Source organism: Salvia hispanica, chromosome 6 (assembly GCF_023119035.1).
Source record: "Salvia hispanica cultivar TCC Black 2014 chromosome 6, UniMelb_Shisp_WGS_1.0, whole genome shotgun sequence".
NCBI classification, from domain to species: Eukaryota; Viridiplantae; Streptophyta; class Magnoliopsida; order Lamiales; family Lamiaceae; genus Salvia; species Salvia hispanica.
The window spans coordinates 12,198,283-12,215,041 of NC_062970.1; the positions used below are offsets into that span (position 1 = coordinate 12,198,283).

The 16,759-nt window shown below is 35.6% G+C and overlaps 4 protein-coding genes across 5 annotated transcripts; 3 read left to right on the plus strand and 1 right to left on the minus strand.

Annotated features, from left to right (window-relative positions):
• Positions 1–1,101: 1,101 nt before the first annotated feature.
• On the plus strand, positions 1,102–2,025 carry LOC125197481. Its single transcript, XM_048096232.1, has 3 exons — positions 1,102–1,238; positions 1,410–1,463; positions 1,570–2,025. The coding sequence occupies exons 1-3, from the start codon at positions 1,191–1,193 to the stop codon at positions 1,834–1,836; spliced, it is 369 nt and encodes a 122-aa protein (XP_047952189.1). The 5' UTR covers positions 1,102–1,190; the 3' UTR covers positions 1,837–2,025.
• Positions 2,026–2,564: 539 nt separating this feature from the next.
• LOC125193460 (lys-63-specific deubiquitinase BRCC36-like) lies at positions 2,565–7,694 on the minus strand. Its single transcript, XM_048091248.1, has 10 exons — positions 7,434–7,694; positions 6,027–6,149; positions 5,538–5,625; positions 4,850–4,935; positions 4,563–4,781; positions 4,148–4,314; positions 3,600–3,758; positions 3,430–3,510; positions 3,300–3,354; positions 2,565–3,043 (listed from the first exon to the last, which is right to left on the minus strand). Exons 1-10 carry the CDS (start codon positions 7,542–7,544, stop codon positions 2,849–2,851), a joined length of 1,284 nt encoding a protein of 427 aa, XP_047947205.1. The 5' UTR covers positions 7,545–7,694; the 3' UTR covers positions 2,565–2,848.
• A 2,349-nt stretch (positions 7,695–10,043) lies between these two features.
• On the plus strand, positions 10,044–14,138 carry LOC125192866 (biotin carboxyl carrier protein of acetyl-CoA carboxylase-like). 2 transcript variants are annotated; one of them, XM_048090536.1, is made up of 9 exons: positions 10,044–10,198; positions 10,438–10,635; positions 11,242–11,321; positions 11,696–11,755; positions 11,879–12,112; positions 12,190–12,252; positions 13,075–13,143; positions 13,243–13,311; positions 13,816–14,138. In XM_048090536.1, exons 1-8 carry the CDS (start codon positions 10,189–10,191, stop codon positions 13,291–13,293), a joined length of 765 nt encoding a protein of 254 aa, XP_047946493.1. In that variant the 5' UTR covers positions 10,044–10,188; the 3' UTR covers positions 13,294–13,311; positions 13,816–14,138. The 2 variants fall into 2 exon arrangements, with proteins under 2 accessions (XP_047946493.1, XP_047946492.1); XM_048090535.1 differs by lacking the exon at positions 13,816–14,138 and adding an exon at positions 13,376–13,664 and having other exon boundaries at positions 13,243–13,288.
• A 949-nt stretch (positions 14,139–15,087) lies between these two features.
• LOC125191956 (probable receptor-like protein kinase At1g49730) lies at positions 15,088–16,695 on the plus strand. Its single transcript, XM_048089398.1, has 2 exons — positions 15,088–15,564; positions 15,900–16,695. The coding sequence occupies exons 1-2, from the start codon at positions 15,105–15,107 to the stop codon at positions 16,565–16,567; spliced, it is 1,128 nt and encodes a 375-aa protein (XP_047945355.1). The 5' UTR covers positions 15,088–15,104; the 3' UTR covers positions 16,568–16,695.
• Positions 16,696–16,759: the final 64 nt, after the last annotated feature.

Consider the following 16,759-nt stretch of genomic DNA (forward strand, 5'->3'; position numbering starts at 1 on the left):
AACTAAAAAAAATAGTTTACTTTTATTTTTAAATATATGATTATATTTATGGAGATTGATTATGCAATATGTAAGTAAAATAATAAAAGTTATGCATTTAATTAAAATTTAGAAGCAACCAATAATATAATTTAAGTCAAAATAATTAACTAAAATAATAAAATATAAAAATCACATGAGTTGGTCAATACGTAAAACTTGAGAGTTTGGAGAAGTCGTGACCTAGAGTAAGAGAGATCGACTTATTTATATAAGTTTAGAGAAAGTTAACCTAGTAAATTATAGTACTAGTAATTAGTAAATATATTAGTCCAGCTCTTAGAAGCCTAAAATGGCTAAACCTAATTTAAAAAATGCTTTAAATAATAAATTGGATATTCAGGTAATATCTGATACCCATTCGGATTACCCAATATCCGATTTATCTTAAATTTAATATCCAATCTCATACCCAGTCCCATAAAATTGGATATTGGGTATCCATACCCGGTGGATATCGGGTCGGGTACGGATAAACCCAATACCCGATATCCATATTCCCATCCCTAATTTTAATCAGAGGATATAAAAGTTATTAAATTAGAGTTCTTTTGTGCACGAAATACTTGAGTGGTTGGTATATATCACATTAAATATGTCACAATTATGGAGTCGATTAAAACACATTTGTAGTTTATATTACCAACCAATTATAGTAAAAGAAACATTTCATTATGCTGGATTTTATTAATTAATGATGGGTGCGGTAGGATAGATTATAACATATAAAAAAATACTTGGTCTAGGATTCTCATGAAAAAGGTGTGTTTTTTCATAATTCATTTATAGTAAGACAAAAAAAGATATTTTTTTTATATATAATAAATATCAATCATTGACTTATAGTATTAGTAAGTGGTAGTATTACAATTTCGATGGTGAAATAATCTCTCAATTTTCCAACATCATTCTCACACAACGACTTCTACAAACTCCAAAGAAATTCTATTGATAAATTATCTCCCAATTTGTACGCGTCGCCGCTCCGATTGTTAAGTGATGCATAAATTTAGGCACATATTATTACTAATTGAAAAAACCAAAGATAGACGTATTTTTAACTATAAATTCACCTGTAAAATTGTGATAAAATCAAAGCATTCATCAGATTCCTATTCAGTCTCAATTTCCTAAGGCAGAAAAAAACAAAAATGGCAGGCCAAGGTCCCCACAACACCTCATTCTCAGGCCAAGCTCAGGTATTTAATTTCTATGCAATTTGATGTTTGTGTCTGTATTAAATTGTTCTACTATAAGCTTCATTAAGAAGACAAAATACAAAAAAAAAAAAAAAAAAACTCCTAAGTATATCAAATTTGATAATGATTCAAGTCACTAACATGAGCAATTGTATCATGGCTTCATTCTAGATGAGAAGAGATAACCTGCAAGATCAAGGTGAGAACCAAAATTTCCTTCAAGAGGTACGAATTCTTTTAATCTTCCTTTCTTTCTTTCTTGTTTTTTAATTTTTAAAAAGTCATTGATGTATAAAAACTTATGCATTTTATGGATTAATTAAAATAAAAGACTGGAACACATGCTCTGAACATGGCGCAAGGCGCAGCTGATGTTGGCAAAGGAGCCGTGCTCGGGGCAGCCAGCCTTGCCCGTGGCGTGGCCACAGGCGCGGCCAACGTGGCCTCTGGGGCAGCCGATGTTGTCAAAAATACCTTCGCGGGCGCTCCCGACGCCCATAATTACAGCAACGCTGCTAGCTTGGACAACTCGAATAATCCAAGTGCAAATCAATCAACTTATTCCAACAGGCCTGGCTATGCACACCACCCTAACTAAACCATCTACTACTACACACTATCACTTTTAGATTTGAAATTTCACTTTATTTTTAAATAAGTCTTTGTTGGTGCATACATATTGTTTGATTTTGATGGTGCATCTTATCCAAGGCATCTTTCATAGGATTTTATTTAATTGTAGGATGTGGATGATTTGATTATTTGATATATCGTTCAATTCCCCTTATATTCTATTGCAAAATAAGAGTCGATCACCAACTATACCTTTTTCGTAAAAATGCAAGTTATAGATCTTATCCTTATTTATATTATGTACTGCTACTATAAGATATCGGATATTCTCTTTTGTAGTATTAATATTTTAAAAAGGTTTGTGATACTTTTATGTAAAGTAGATTGACGCTAAAAAGATATGAACAACCTTTCTTTCACGAAAATGGCCTTTGTTCTATTTTCGATTAGTTTATGATGCTTTTATGTGTTCAATTCATAAAATCGAATGAAATTTTAAAGACATGAACAATTTATCTTCCACAATAATTGAATGCGGTTATCATAGTATTTTTTTTAAAACGGTAATACATGATGAAGAACAAAAACATTTTTGAAAAAACTAAGAATGCAGACACGTATAATAGAGTGTTTAATATTTGAGGCCAAAGATCCCAAATTCAACTCACCTTTAAATTTCTGTTCATTTAACAATAAATTATGAGTACTTGAATCTGCAAACAAAAGAAGTTAAAAACACTTGTACTAATTATATTACGGAAATTTGAGTATAAATGAAATATACTATAAATGAGATTCCATGAGATGTTGATATAAATGTAGCCTTTGGAAACAACGGAGGTTCCCCACTCACCAGTATATCCCAAAAAAGGTGATTACACACTTAATGAATATGCCATATTTAAACTTGTTTCTTTCCATGACAAAATGACAGTAGTTAGTAGACAAGCAGAAATAGCAGGTAGAGAGATGGCATAAACGATTGCAAGATTTAGCACCAAAAAGGGAAGGCTCAGCTCACACTAGAATTAGCTCTCTCACGACTGGGACCCTCTTCGGCTCCGGCTACCACCCACATTTTTCACCTGGCTCAAGTCCGTCGGATACAGGTCCCTGTGACCGGAGGTACTACTCCGATACCCCTGAGATGGAGAGCGAGGAGACGAATTTGAGGGGCTTCCTCTTGAGACCTCTGATTCCAGTAGATTGGCTTCTTCCGCGAGCAGATTTAACTGTTTCAAGAAAAGCCACACTAAAGCAAGGTCGACAAAAGTTGGGCCAGAAAATGAAACTTCAGCTCAATTTGACTGAGGGTGAGCTGAAGGGGGAAGGGATTGATTTGGGAAAGGGAAGATGAATTTAGGCAAGTCGAGACAAGAACAGCTCAAAATCACACAAACAGTCATGACTTACCAACACAAGGGTGAAACATAAACTACAAAATTAACTCCACACCTTTAAGGGCATTTAGGGCAATGCATGACTTACCTGAATTTCATTTTCTCTCAAGCGATCTTGAAGAACAGTCATGGCAGGACTCAAGCTGCGAAGAGCAACATACAAATTGTCAGAATGTTGAGCCAAAGTAGCAAAGTGGAAAAGGTTTGATGATTCTTACCAGTACTCAATCATTTTGCACATGGAAGACTTGTATGTGGCTGTGTGATGAATGAAAGAGAGGGGGTGAACTTTGCCGTCCCTGAAGATGCATCAAATAGTGGTGGTTAATGATGACAAAATAAAATGTCAAAGAAGATAATGGGAGTTATGCGAGTCACGTAATGTCACCTCGTGTTTTGTGCCATCGCTTGATTATATGCAGTCTTCTCTTCTTCATACAGTACCCGTTGGAGATATGTAAAGGATGACGAAGGAGAATCGATACTCAGAAGGGATGATGTAGGGAGAACATGAAGAGGAATTTCCTTTCTGATATATTCTGCACCACTGCCAGGAAACAAAATATGTTTAAGATTCGAGACAAAATAGATGTGCGGAACAAAGGCAGCACAAGGAGATAAAAGTAAAATGTGAGAAAAATAATTTAGGCAGTAAGAGAATTAACATTAAGACCCTAGAATAAAGATGACTAGACAAAATCGACTGGCATAATCTTTTATTGGAAAAGTTTAATGCTTAAGGAATATTTAGTGACATTGTTGAAGCCCAAACTCAAGCAATCAACGGTAAAAGTTTCCAATTTCTTATTCTATCTATTCTTAAAATGCCAAAATATCATTTTACAATAGTCAAACTAGAACCGATATAAAATTATCAGTTGACAATGAGTTCAGGAAATGGAATATTAAAGTGATAAGAGTATATACTCACATTACCTCATCTCCAAAGTTGACAAATGCATCGCTTCTTGCATACCTTCAGTCATATCCATGGGATCCAAACCATTAATCGCATCATTCAAACTGTTAGCATGACTATTGTTTCCTGTATTAGCAGTAGCATTAGCCAAAAAACCTCCCAAACGTGGTGATTTCCCCGAGCCCTAGCAAGACAAATTCAGTTACTATATATGAGCAATCAAGTAATCATTCAAATACACTAGTGGAAAAGAATGCATTTCACTCTACACTATTTTCAGTAGCCCAGTATATTTGACTCTAAGGAAACTACGAAAAACTCTGTATCGAAAAGTTAACAGATCAGCTACATGGAATTATTATTAACCAAGCCATCATAGACTTGAGAGACAGAAAATGCACAGAAATCAAGTCTTTGTTGATTCAGGCATACCTTCGAAACCCTACCAGCTGCCTCCGAATCTCCAGTGTCTTGTTCCATAGTTTCTCCTTTGGAAGAGCCAAACACAGCATTTGCATTGTCTGAAGAACTCATGGAAGACTCTAAATCTATAACAGAACTTTTTTGAACGGGAGTGAGAGAAAGAGGTTGCATCATGTGACCCTGCTTCCCATCCATAGACTGAAATGCAATGACTTGAATCCTTCCGACCTGTAATGATCTATATTAGCCAAAAAGAAAAAACTGATTACAACGCAGATAATAGTATTAACACTAGCCTTTTGAGCATCTTCACTGAAACAGGAAAAAATCAAACCAATAAACCCAGGATCCAATAGCTGATACATTGCTTGAGTCCGCACATCTGCAGAAATCCCAGAAAAACAGTATCATTACCATAGCGGGTGAGGAAAAGAGTAAGCGGAAAAGAAGAACCAAGGTTAGTCAATTTTGTAAAGGACTGTTATTCTACACCTTGATATTGCAAAAGTTCCTCTCTCTTGAAAAGAGCCTCCGGCCAAAAGATTAATGTATCAGAAACACTGAAGATTATATTCGGAATATTAACCAACTGCACAAATCTTTTTAGATTTCATAACCTCTACAGTCTAGACAGTATTGATAGGAAAACTATCTCAGAGTGTGCACTTAGCTAGTTCGGAATAGGGCACACAAGTCAATCTAGTACCGAAATTTTTTCGAATTCGATGGAGAACAGAACTCCAGAATCCATGGGTTCTATAAATGGACATAATAATAGGTAAAAATACAAATTCAGAAGAACTAAAACCAAGCCAGGCAAGAAATAAGAAATGGGTTTAAAAAAGGGGTCCTAGCAAGATTGCTAATGATTTCTGCTTTTTTTTAACAACGCAATGTAACATAAGGTAGTGAAGTAAAACTGCGATTCTGCAAACACAGCCAAATCACACCATAATAATCATACTGAGTCATTTAAAAACTCACCAACATGAGATGGTAGGACTGTGATATGAGGATGCGAGTGATACCAGCCAATCACTCTTGTTGTAGTTCCCGTTGCCATTGTCATTCTGTGTTATAAGGTTAATTGGACAAAGTCATCAACAACCAACAGAATAAAACACATAAGCCAAAGAAATGGCATATAATAACCGAATTCTCCAACAAATGCTCTGCATAAATGCAGCCACAAAGGGTACTAAGAAAATTAATGTCGCTGCATTAAAGATTTTTTGCAGTCGAAATTTATGTCCGTTTTATTAATAGAAAAAGCGCACAAAAATTCTACCAAAAAGCCCACTTTTAGATCTGTACTTTTTGTAAAAAAACATACTAATTGATATGAAGCTACTAGTGTACATCTAAAGTTATTCTTGTCAATTTCCTCCTTTTGCCTTTTTTATTTCACTTTGCAGTCAATTTTCAACAAGATCCATAGAAGTATACTAAGATAAATATGTAGTAAAAGGATATCTCAGCATGAACTGATGCAGCAGTCAGCTGCTCTGGGTTAGTCTCAACTCTATCCTTCTGTCGATCAGAACGTGGTTGTGGAAGTGCTTCCCAGATCAATGCAGTTACACCATTCTTTGTGCTCTAAAATAAAAAAAAAGAACAAAAACATTATCAGCAGAAGAAGTAAATTCTTTAAAGAGTGGCTAAAGATTTCACTAGAAGTGCACTGATTCAATATACCGCCAACATATAAAGTTCAGGTAGCTGGCTGTAAGTAATGGCTTGAGCTACATGCCTCTACGGTATCAGTTACTACTAAATTACAAATTTTAACACCCGATCATTGCAGAAAGCTGCTCTCTTCAAATCACCTATTCCGTCATTACTACAACTAATAGATAATAGATGACCGTTATTTTTCCAAAAAGTAGAAGAACAAAAGAAAATGGAATCAACGTGGACGACTTTCTACTTTAATAAAATTCAACTTGAATATAGCAAAATCTAACAACATGCGCTTCAGAACCTTAATATCTCAATCCTTCAGTTCAGGTTTACAAATGCCTGTGCACTTAAGGTCCTTCTGTCCTTGGAAAAACACAATTTTGGAAGCTTTAAAATTTTCAGGCATAAGTGCCTTTGCAGATGGAGCTCAAAACAATTTGAAGACTACATTGCTGAAAAGTCCCAAAAATCATAGGACAAAAATAATATATGGTCTTGCAAGTGAAATACTTCATAAGTTCCCAGCTTATCATTACCATAATCCAGAACCTCTCACAATAATCCAAGCACTGTCAAATACTCTAATCGACATTTCCAGCAACTCCTCCTAACACCCTTTTTATTTCTTTCTGGTTGTCAATTCCTCCAAACCAGTAAGTGTATCATCCTAACTTGAATTGTGAAAATAACAAATACTCCTATAAACACTTAAACACAAAATTTAACTGAATGGGATCCACAAGATCCTAGTTCTAGCTAAACCAAATCCAAACTTCCGGTAAGATTTTCACATTTACCCAGCTCAATCCTAATTTGACCAGTTGAGCAACTAAACACTGACTCCTTTTCTTCTTATAATAGAAACACATGGTTTGCAATCAGTAAGTCAACAAGGCATAACTTACGAAACCATTGGGTAGAAACATCAAAATAATCAGTGAAACCACAATGTGCACTTGAAATAGGACCAAACCATAAAATTTAATACTACTAATTTACAAAGCTAAATCATAAAATGGAACAATAACAAGAATGTCCTCAAAATAAGCTCTGTAAGCAAATGTATAAACTCCTAAAAATCTACAAACGCATCATTCCCTACAAAAACCAAACTGGAACAACAAAACAACGACGCAAAGTTGAAGAAAGCTGAACCCCGTCAAAAATGCTAACATAAGGAAAGCAAGGAAATTAGTGAACCTGAATATCACCAAGAAGAAGGCCCATGATCTCCTCAGTCTCAGTGGACAATGCATGGGTCAGACACGTCAACCACACATCCTCCGACATCTTCACGCTCGTTAGAGACATTTTCTTTCACTCCTTCACTCTCTATTAAATGTATATCGATCGGAATTTTCTCAAATTCTGCGTTCCCCAACGTATATCTCTCTGAGGGCAATTAAAATTTAGTTTTTTTTCTTCTGAAATTTTCAATTTGTAGCTCGTATAAATGTTGGGGTTTGGGGAAATGAATTTATTTTGCGGGTTCTTGTAGAGTGCGCCGTGTGGTGGGTCGTACCTTTGATTCGCTGCACCCGCGCCCGCCATTCCTGGCCCTTGATTTTAAATTTAGTTAAACAGCTTTTACAATTTTTAATATAAATAACCAAGTTTTCTAAGTAACATTTATATTAAAGTATTCCTTCCATCAAAACCTTACATATTTTGTCATTTCATTTTTACTTAATTCTCCACCAACTCATTGGACTTATATTTTACTCCATTAAGTATAGTTTAATACTCCTTCTGTCCTATAAAAATAGGTACTCTTTCCTTTTTAGTCAGTTCCATAAAAATATGCATTTTCTAATTTTGGAACTTTTTTCTCTTTAATGAGATGGGTCATACTTCACTAACAATAATTTATTTATTTTTTTCTCTACCTCTCTCTTACTTTACCAAGTATGCATTAAAACTCATGCTGAACCTAAAGTGCACATTCTTTGGGGACGGAGCGAGTGCTATAAATGAGATCAATATTTATTAATTTTTTCACTTATTTCTTTTAAAAATTCAAACAATGTGTCTTTAAATAGGTGAGACTTATTTTATTTTTCCTTTACATTATTCTTGAACTTGATATAAATTTTTTAAAGCTTTTACTGCCCACTTTTTAAAATTGTTTATTATTACTTTATAAAAAAATGCAAATTACGTAGAAAGTTGATTTTAAAATTTAAAATTAGCCATACTTCCTTATATGGTCGCGCGTTTATAATTTTCCTTATCTATACATACATAAAGGGAAAGTTATAGGGGTATTTATGGAATTACCAAGGGGAGATATGGGGATATTTATGGAATTACTATTTAAGCTTAAATATATAATTTAGATACTACTATAATTTAGACATTTAAGAATGAAAACTATAATAATAAGCTTAGGCGTTTTCCATCCATGTGCATAAATGGCGTGAGTTATGGAATGTGATCATGGTAGCCCTTTGACTTTTCACCTCTTATAACCTTAATTATCTTAATTTTATTGTTTAAGGCGTTTATCTTATTTTATGCCGATAAAAGGCTTGGAATTGTATATGGAATACACATCACTAAAAGCATCCTTCCTCATTTCTCAAGTGCTCTACATTGCGTATTTTATAAGTTGTATTGCTTGATTTTCGGAGTTCCATCAACTTTTCCAGTGCATAGCGAGTTTGAGGTGTTTCTACATGCTAGGAGGAAGTCGTTTTATTTTTGGAGATAATACGTCAATCCGAGAGCCTTAGCACAACATAATTTGTCTTGTGGAAAAATGACTTTCCTCGACTCGACTTACAGTTTTTTTTTTTTTTTAAATATTTTCATTCCTCTTACTATTGCTTGTTTTACAATTGTAATAGTTATAGTATCGTTTGTATAAGAATTTTATCTAAATATTTTTAACAATTCTTAAGAGAATTGGAACATCCCTAAAATATGCTCTTCTTTACGCAATTTATTAGTAATACTTTTTTTTATTAAAATTGAGAAAGCGATAAAGTTTTAATATTTAACTTTTTGATAATCAGGAAAAAGTAAAAGTGGAAAAAGTTTTTGAAGAATTTGTAGAGTACCGTGTGGCATCAATTTAATTCACTTGCAAATTTTTTTTTTTTGGATAAAAAGAAAGGCTCAGACCTTTCAACTATAAAGATTCAGGCTCTCAGTAAGGATTATTAAGTAGGCCGATGCAGTGTAAGATATCGAATACAGATCTAAAACCCTCAAAACAGATAAGTGATCAACAAAGTAAAATTGAACTGGCATAGAGGAAAATTTTTATTGATAGTTGACTCATTTGTTGGTCATGATGAGTATATTTTAAAGTTAAGGGTTTAGGATTTAGGTTTCAATGTTTGAGTTTTTAGTGTATAGGGTCACTATATTGCAACGAAATGATAGATTTATTAAGAATAAGTAATCTTTTTACACTAACAAAATTTACTACTTTTATCAAATGTATTATCGTGAGTATGTGTTTATAATAAATTTACAATTATAGACCCTAAATAAAATTAACCGTACTATGCACGGGTGTGATACTAGTTTATATAAATACAGACACTCTCCAATACTGTATATACAAGTAGAATAGAACTATTCTTTGAGTCAAACGTGAAATTGTGAAATTAGAATTAGAATTAGAAATCAATTTAAATCCATATATTTATATAACAAGTACTTGCCAAACAACAGAACTTAAATTTAGGCCTTCAATTACAATTTCAAAGTACAAATACAAATACAAATTTCCGTGTGTCAAACATAGTCTAAGCGTGTGTCCATTATAGCCAAATTATTTACTGCTACATGGAGGTCTAATAAAATACTAGTAAGAATAAGAAAAGAGACGAAAGGATAATTAATCGTTTGTGGAAAGCTTAGAGAATCTGAACTCTTGAGTCACTCCGCCACCAACTGCCGCACCACCGACAACACAATTCTGTTATCAACTTCTCATCACTTTCTCATGGCTGCCTGTTAGTCTTCCCTCTCCCTCTCTGCCTAACAATTCTCGTTTATGTAATTGCTCTAACGATTATTGATCGATCCCACCCGTAACATATCCTGCATTCACTCTGTTCTTCCCGATTTCGTGGAATCTTCGTGCTTTAGTTCCCAGAAATTTATGCAAGAAGAATTTTGTGGAACTTGCACCGAGATGAGAATGTGTATCATCAATTTTGTGGGTTTTGATATGTATACATATATATTTCAGGTGGTTTTGGGACTTCAACCCTTAAAGTTGCAAACTTGGAACGGGGCATTGTTACACCCAAATTCATCAATTTGCAGACTTTGTATGGTTTGAAGGCCCCAAAATATGTGCCCTTTGATGATCTGGCATTGTCATACAAATCAAACAAGGCTTTGATGATTGGGTGCCGGAGTTCGAAATCCGAGGCTGGGCCTGATTGTGAGTGCTAATTTTGTTTGCTAGGTTGTTTAAGTTACTGCATGCATTCTGTTTAGCTTTGATACTTGTGTTTATTGAGAGATAGTTTTGTAGTTGTTTGATGGTTTCTGTGGCATGTTCTAAAAGTAGTAAAAGATGTAGAAAATTAAGAATATTTTTTGAGTGAGTTTATTGATTTTAGTCCCAGACTTTGTGGTTCTTATTACTATATGAGTTGGTTTCTCAAGGTGGACTATGCTTATCTGTCTCGGAAATTTTCATCTGTTTTATTTTTGTAGGCACTTGATCATTTTGAATAATGTGAGTTATTGATTGGAGATACATTTTGAGCTCAACCTGTTTCAGTGGATTTATATGTCAGAAGAAGCAAAAATGATATATGTGTCGGATTTAGATGCACGTTTTGCAGTATTTAGATACACATTTGGCAGTCAAATTCTGTGCCAAAAAAGAACATGAAAATGAAAATGAAAATGGAAATGTCAGTGATAGGGAAGAGAGGGTCCTCTCGTTCTTATGTTACCTATAGTGTGTGATAGATGTTGGCAGATGGATCGATGTCACAGCCTTGATTACTTTGTTTTTCTCATATTCTTTAACCAACAGCCACTACAAATTTGGAGGACAACCCTGAAGAAAGTCTGTCATCTGATGTGCCAAGCACATACGTTCCCAATCCGTTTGAGGTGAGTTTTTGTTATTTGCATGAAGATAATTTTGTATAATCCTAGTCATGGATTTATTGTCACTTCATTGCATTCTTTGTTTATAAGATTGATTCTGATGAAAAGAAAGATACTGAACATTAGTTTTGGACTAATGGACCAAAGTACAAGGTGGGGAATTTACTGATGTTTTCCGGAGTTGTCACTTTATAACCTTCAGTTTCCTATCAGTTCATTTCTAATGCTCAACTACCCATTAGGATTCAATTTCATTTTTGCCTGAATCCTATGCAAAGATTCACATTTTGTTGTACTTGTTAATTGTTATGCTTTTCTGACACTCATGAACACACACAGTTCATAAATGAGGGCTTACTTAAATTCTCATTTTGCAGGTAGAATCTCTTCTGACAGTTATGTGTGACACAAAATCAGTAATGCAGTTTGAACTTAAAGTAAGAAAGTTCACCATTTCCTTTTATATTTTCATCCTCGGCAAGATTATATACACAATGAATGCTTCTATTAAGAAAGTCTAATAGTCTGTCTGGTTTCTTATATATATTTCCCATCATTAGCTTGGGGAGTTTCAATTACATGTGACTAGAGAATCGGCTGAGCAGAGTGCTCCTCCACAAGCTCCAGTTCCTGCGCCAGTTGCTGCCCAATCAGTTACTGAAACCCCTGCCTCTGATAATTCTGAACCGTCACCGCCTTTAGCCCTCACCAAATCATCATCTTTCTCTGGAAGAGTTCAGACCTTGCTTGACAAGGCAGTGGATGAAGGTTTGGCGATACTTCAATCTCCAAGGGTAAGAATGCACGGGTGCTATTCATATACATGATGGTCTCTTCAATATAGCCATTAACTTTTGTTATTGTGATGTAGGTTGGATACTTTAGGAGATCTAGGACGATTAAAGGGAAACGTGCTCCTCCATCTTGCAAAGAGGTATCTGTTTCTTCAAGTCGTGTTGCTTTGTTTATTTTATTTTGTTGGGTTTTAGAAAATATTGGACAAAAGAAACAAAGGGTCTTCTTAGACACAAGTTGTTTTTAATTATTTGGTGTATGGATAACCTCAGATCAATCGATCAAATATAAATTGGTGCATTAGAACCCTCCAGTTTGATGCATCTTTCAAATGCATTTTAACTTGATTTTGCTTCTCAGTGGTGGACTTTGTTTTCTTGCCACAATTGCTGAAGCATATTATGGCGATACACATAATCGAAAGTCTTATGTAATGGGTTCATGGGTTTCTTCCGGGGTATCAATTTTAGGTTGCCAAAAGCTGAAACCATTTGTCTTGCCCAAAATAAATCTTGAAATGTATTTTTCATTCATAATACCACAACTTCATCAAAATGTCATTTATAATATCAACTTGCATAATCAGAGCTCTATATTCTACAACTTTTAAACATAAAATTTTATAACGCCTCAAGCCCACATGAGGGGTGGGGCTCTAGTGCTATAGCGGCACAATGGGCTAGAAGAGTCCATTACCCACTCGATATGGGACATTACAGATTTTGCCAATGTTAAAGTGGAAAAGGACATTTATCCAAGTTTAGTTACCTTCAATGGGATTCTCTATATCAATTATACATATTTTGGTATGGAATGAAAATTCTAAAGGTGAGCTTCCATATTTTGTTCGTTCGTTTATGGACGAGTTTAACATTGTTACCATGGCTCATTATTAGCACCCTTGTACTATAATATCATCTGCAATTTCCTCAACTGAACAGTTTATGATACTGCTTAACAGAAGGATACAGTGAAGGAGGGTCAGGTGCTCTGCTACATCGAACAACTAGGTGGTGAACTACCTGTTGAGGTTTGGCCTGGTTTCAATCACCATTCTCTGTCACTGTACACTATGCATGTTAAAATTATACATTCATCCATTCATTCCCTTTTATTTGTTTTTTGGCAGTCCGACATTTCTGGCGAGGTCGTTAAGATACTTAAAGAAGATGGCGGTTAGCATCCTTCAGTAAACTCTGTAGTTCTTCAATCTCTTGTTTTGCATCCACTGATACGCTTCTTATTCACTTTTATGTTCTCAGATCCCGTTGGATATGGTGATGCTCTTATTGCTGTCCTTCCTTCCTTTCCTGGGATATTACTATGAAAACTCCAATAGCCTAGTATCGTGATTAGATTGAACAAATTGAATGAACAGATGCATTAGCTCTATGAATTTTCTTATGTATTTGTTGCCTATAAATAGAAAACTAGTTATTCTTGTAGATCCTACGTGATTTGTCATGTTGTGTGTATCCATCAGCTGTACCGACTCTATAACCACGCTACATTTTTATCGAAATGTATTCCATGATTCGACTTTTTTCATTATATTAGCTTCTTTCCAGTTCTTGGTGAATTTTCATTCTCACTTGGCTTCCTTGCTAGAATTCTTGATTCTAAATCTCAAGAGCTCTAGACATATGATTCTAGAACTTTTTGAAGCGATAAAAGCTCGTTGATTAGTGCTGGTTCCGTGCAGAGGGCTTATGTTTCGTGACCAATGAGTTTCTTGGGGAAAATCGGACTGGAATCACCTCCAGGTATCCCTATAACGCTGGTCGGATCACCGAGAGCTGCACCTTGATTGGATGGCCGAAGCTGTAAGTCCACCAGTTGTTCGATTTTTATAGCCCTTTCCTCTGCATCATGTCTCTAGTTTTAACCATTACATCTACAGTTTAGCATTGCTGTTCAACTTAAGAGATCTCATAAAGCCTTTAAGAAGATGGTTTTTCTTGAATGTGAAGGATACACGAAAAAGGATCAATTAAGCACAAAATAATATAAATACATATTGTGTTAGGTTTTAGTCGGTGGATTGTTTTTCATTAATTTTTGTTGCAAGTATTGATTATTTTTTTGACAATTTTGGGCACGAGATGATGATACCTTTTGACGTAAATTAGAAATTAGTGGTGGGAACGAATGTGGTATTTAGTTTGAAATAATGTCCTAATAATGAATGGGGCCAACTAAATTATCGTTTCCATGTGTCAAAAAGCACTTTAGGTCATTTTCACCAACAAAGTGCAAAATTACAAATTAAGTCGACAATTTTGAACAACATTTTATATTTTATTTCATTGTAACAAGCTTATCTTGATGGTTCTTTTGGGGGGTGCTATGCAATAACTCATTGGTATGTAGTGAAATACAAATTAATTAGAAATGACTTTATTGGCAAAGGAAAATAAAGATGAATGAACCCAATTCACTTCTTTTCTCCCCCTTTTCGTTTGTTGATCTGTTTCGAATAAAAACTTATGTGAACTTCACTACCATGAGGCCTAAGAATAAGTTATATTATTGTACATATAAGTGAATTCCGTGAACATTATGATATAAAGTATTAAGAACAAGTCCAAATTTCAAATTGAATATGAGACAAATAGAATTGCCCTTTGTCTATATGGCTTTGGTTAAGAGAATATTTAATCACTCAGATTGTTTAATTAACGGTCTTACCACAAAATTACCACAACACATATCAACATCACATGAACAAAACTCGGCATTAAATCACTATAAATAAGTAAGAATTTGAAGTCTTCTCTATTGACCACAATAAAAGACACAAGTCACACAACCATGACTTGTGATCCACATGTTTTCTCTCATGCACAACACAAACACAATCTAGGCATGCAAAAATACAAATTCATGAATCTTCCTCACTTATCAAACCCCTATATATCCACACATTCAAGACAAAAACTAAACAATGAAAAAACAAGAATCAATCATAAATCTCGAGAGACACAAGCAAGAATGTGGTTCCTTGGTTTCTCCACGTCGAATCGACGAAGCTATTTGGTCATGGGCGCGATAGCAATGGTGATAATCCTCACCGTCATTGTACGAAAATGGGCCATCTACATCGAGTCCAATGATCGCGACCGCAGATCATCGAGCAAGATTGCGGATAAGAGCAATCCAGATCACTCGATACAAGCGATCAATCACAAGACAAGAGTTGCTTCGTCGATAATTAGGACGTACGCCCTCGAGGAACTCAAGGTGGCCACGAGCGATTTTAGGATTAGGATTGGGGTCGGGGCCACGTCCTATGTGTACCTCGCTGAGCTTGGAGACGGGAGATTCGGCGCCGTGAAGCGTGTGTTGGCGGAGAGAGGTGGCAGCCAGAAGATGTTTCTTGACGAGGTCTCGGTTTTGCTAAGGATTTCTCATCCTAACCTCGTTGGCTTGCTCGGATTCTGTCTCGACAAAGGTAGGCCTTTTCGATATAATCTTCTAACATGATATTAAATCGGGTTGTCGACTGTAGACTGAAATTTTAACTTATCCAATAATATAGCTAGGCCGAAACAAGAAAATGATCAACTCAGCAGTATATATATGTAGGCTTTAAATTTGAGTCAGTTCGATAAAGAATTGTACCATTCTGCACAACCTATTTATGAATTTTGATTTTTCACTCCATGCAAATATATAAGTTGGGATTAAAATTCTTGATTGATTAATATTTTTGTATATGAGGTAAACTAAGTACAAATTGACACCATATAGTAAAATAGTCTAATGATCACTCTGCTCTCTAAACAGGGGAACAACTGCTACTTCTCGAATACGTCCCAAACAAGAGCCTATTCGACCGTATGCACACGCGGCAGGGCCACTACTCGGGCACGCTGACATGGCGCAATCGCATCAGTGTCGCGCTGGACATTGCGTACGCCCTCGATTATCTCCACTCAGTGGCGGACCCCCCTGTCATACACCGCGACATTAAGTCGTCCAACGTGCTCCTCATCAATGACGACCATGCCAAGCTTGCAGACTTCGGCCTCTGCAAGCTTGGCAGTCACGCCCAGAGGGCCCACACCCCGATAGCAGTCAAGGGCTCCCTGGGCTACATCGACACTATTTACCTAGACACGGGGATAGTGTCCCCAAAGAGCGACGTCTACAGCTTTGGAGTCTTGCTCCTGGAGCTCATCACGGGGATGAAGTCGCTCCAGGGCTCGTCCACGCTGGCTGAGTGGACGGAGGAGTACCGGAAGAGCGATGATGTGGAGGTCATGGTCAAAATGTTGGACCCTAAGCTCAAAGTTGGTGATGTTAATGTTGAACAACTCAAATTTTTGGTGGAAGTTGCAAATGTTGCTCTGCTTGAGGATTGTGAGGCAAGGCCAGATATGACACAAATTGCTTACAGAATTTCAACTTGCTTGGAAATTCAACCTCAATTGCAACCTGAGTTGCCTGTTTAGGTTTTGTGCACATGTATATAGAAAATTATTTAGGAACGAGTGTTTGTAGATGTATGGAGTAGCTTTTTGCCCATTTTAGAGAGATGGATTTATGTGTATATTGTTCTTTCAACACTTTAGTATTAGTTCTGTCCAAAATTTAAACTTATAAATACTTCTTGTAATGATGAGTGGGAACCTTCTCGATCAAAT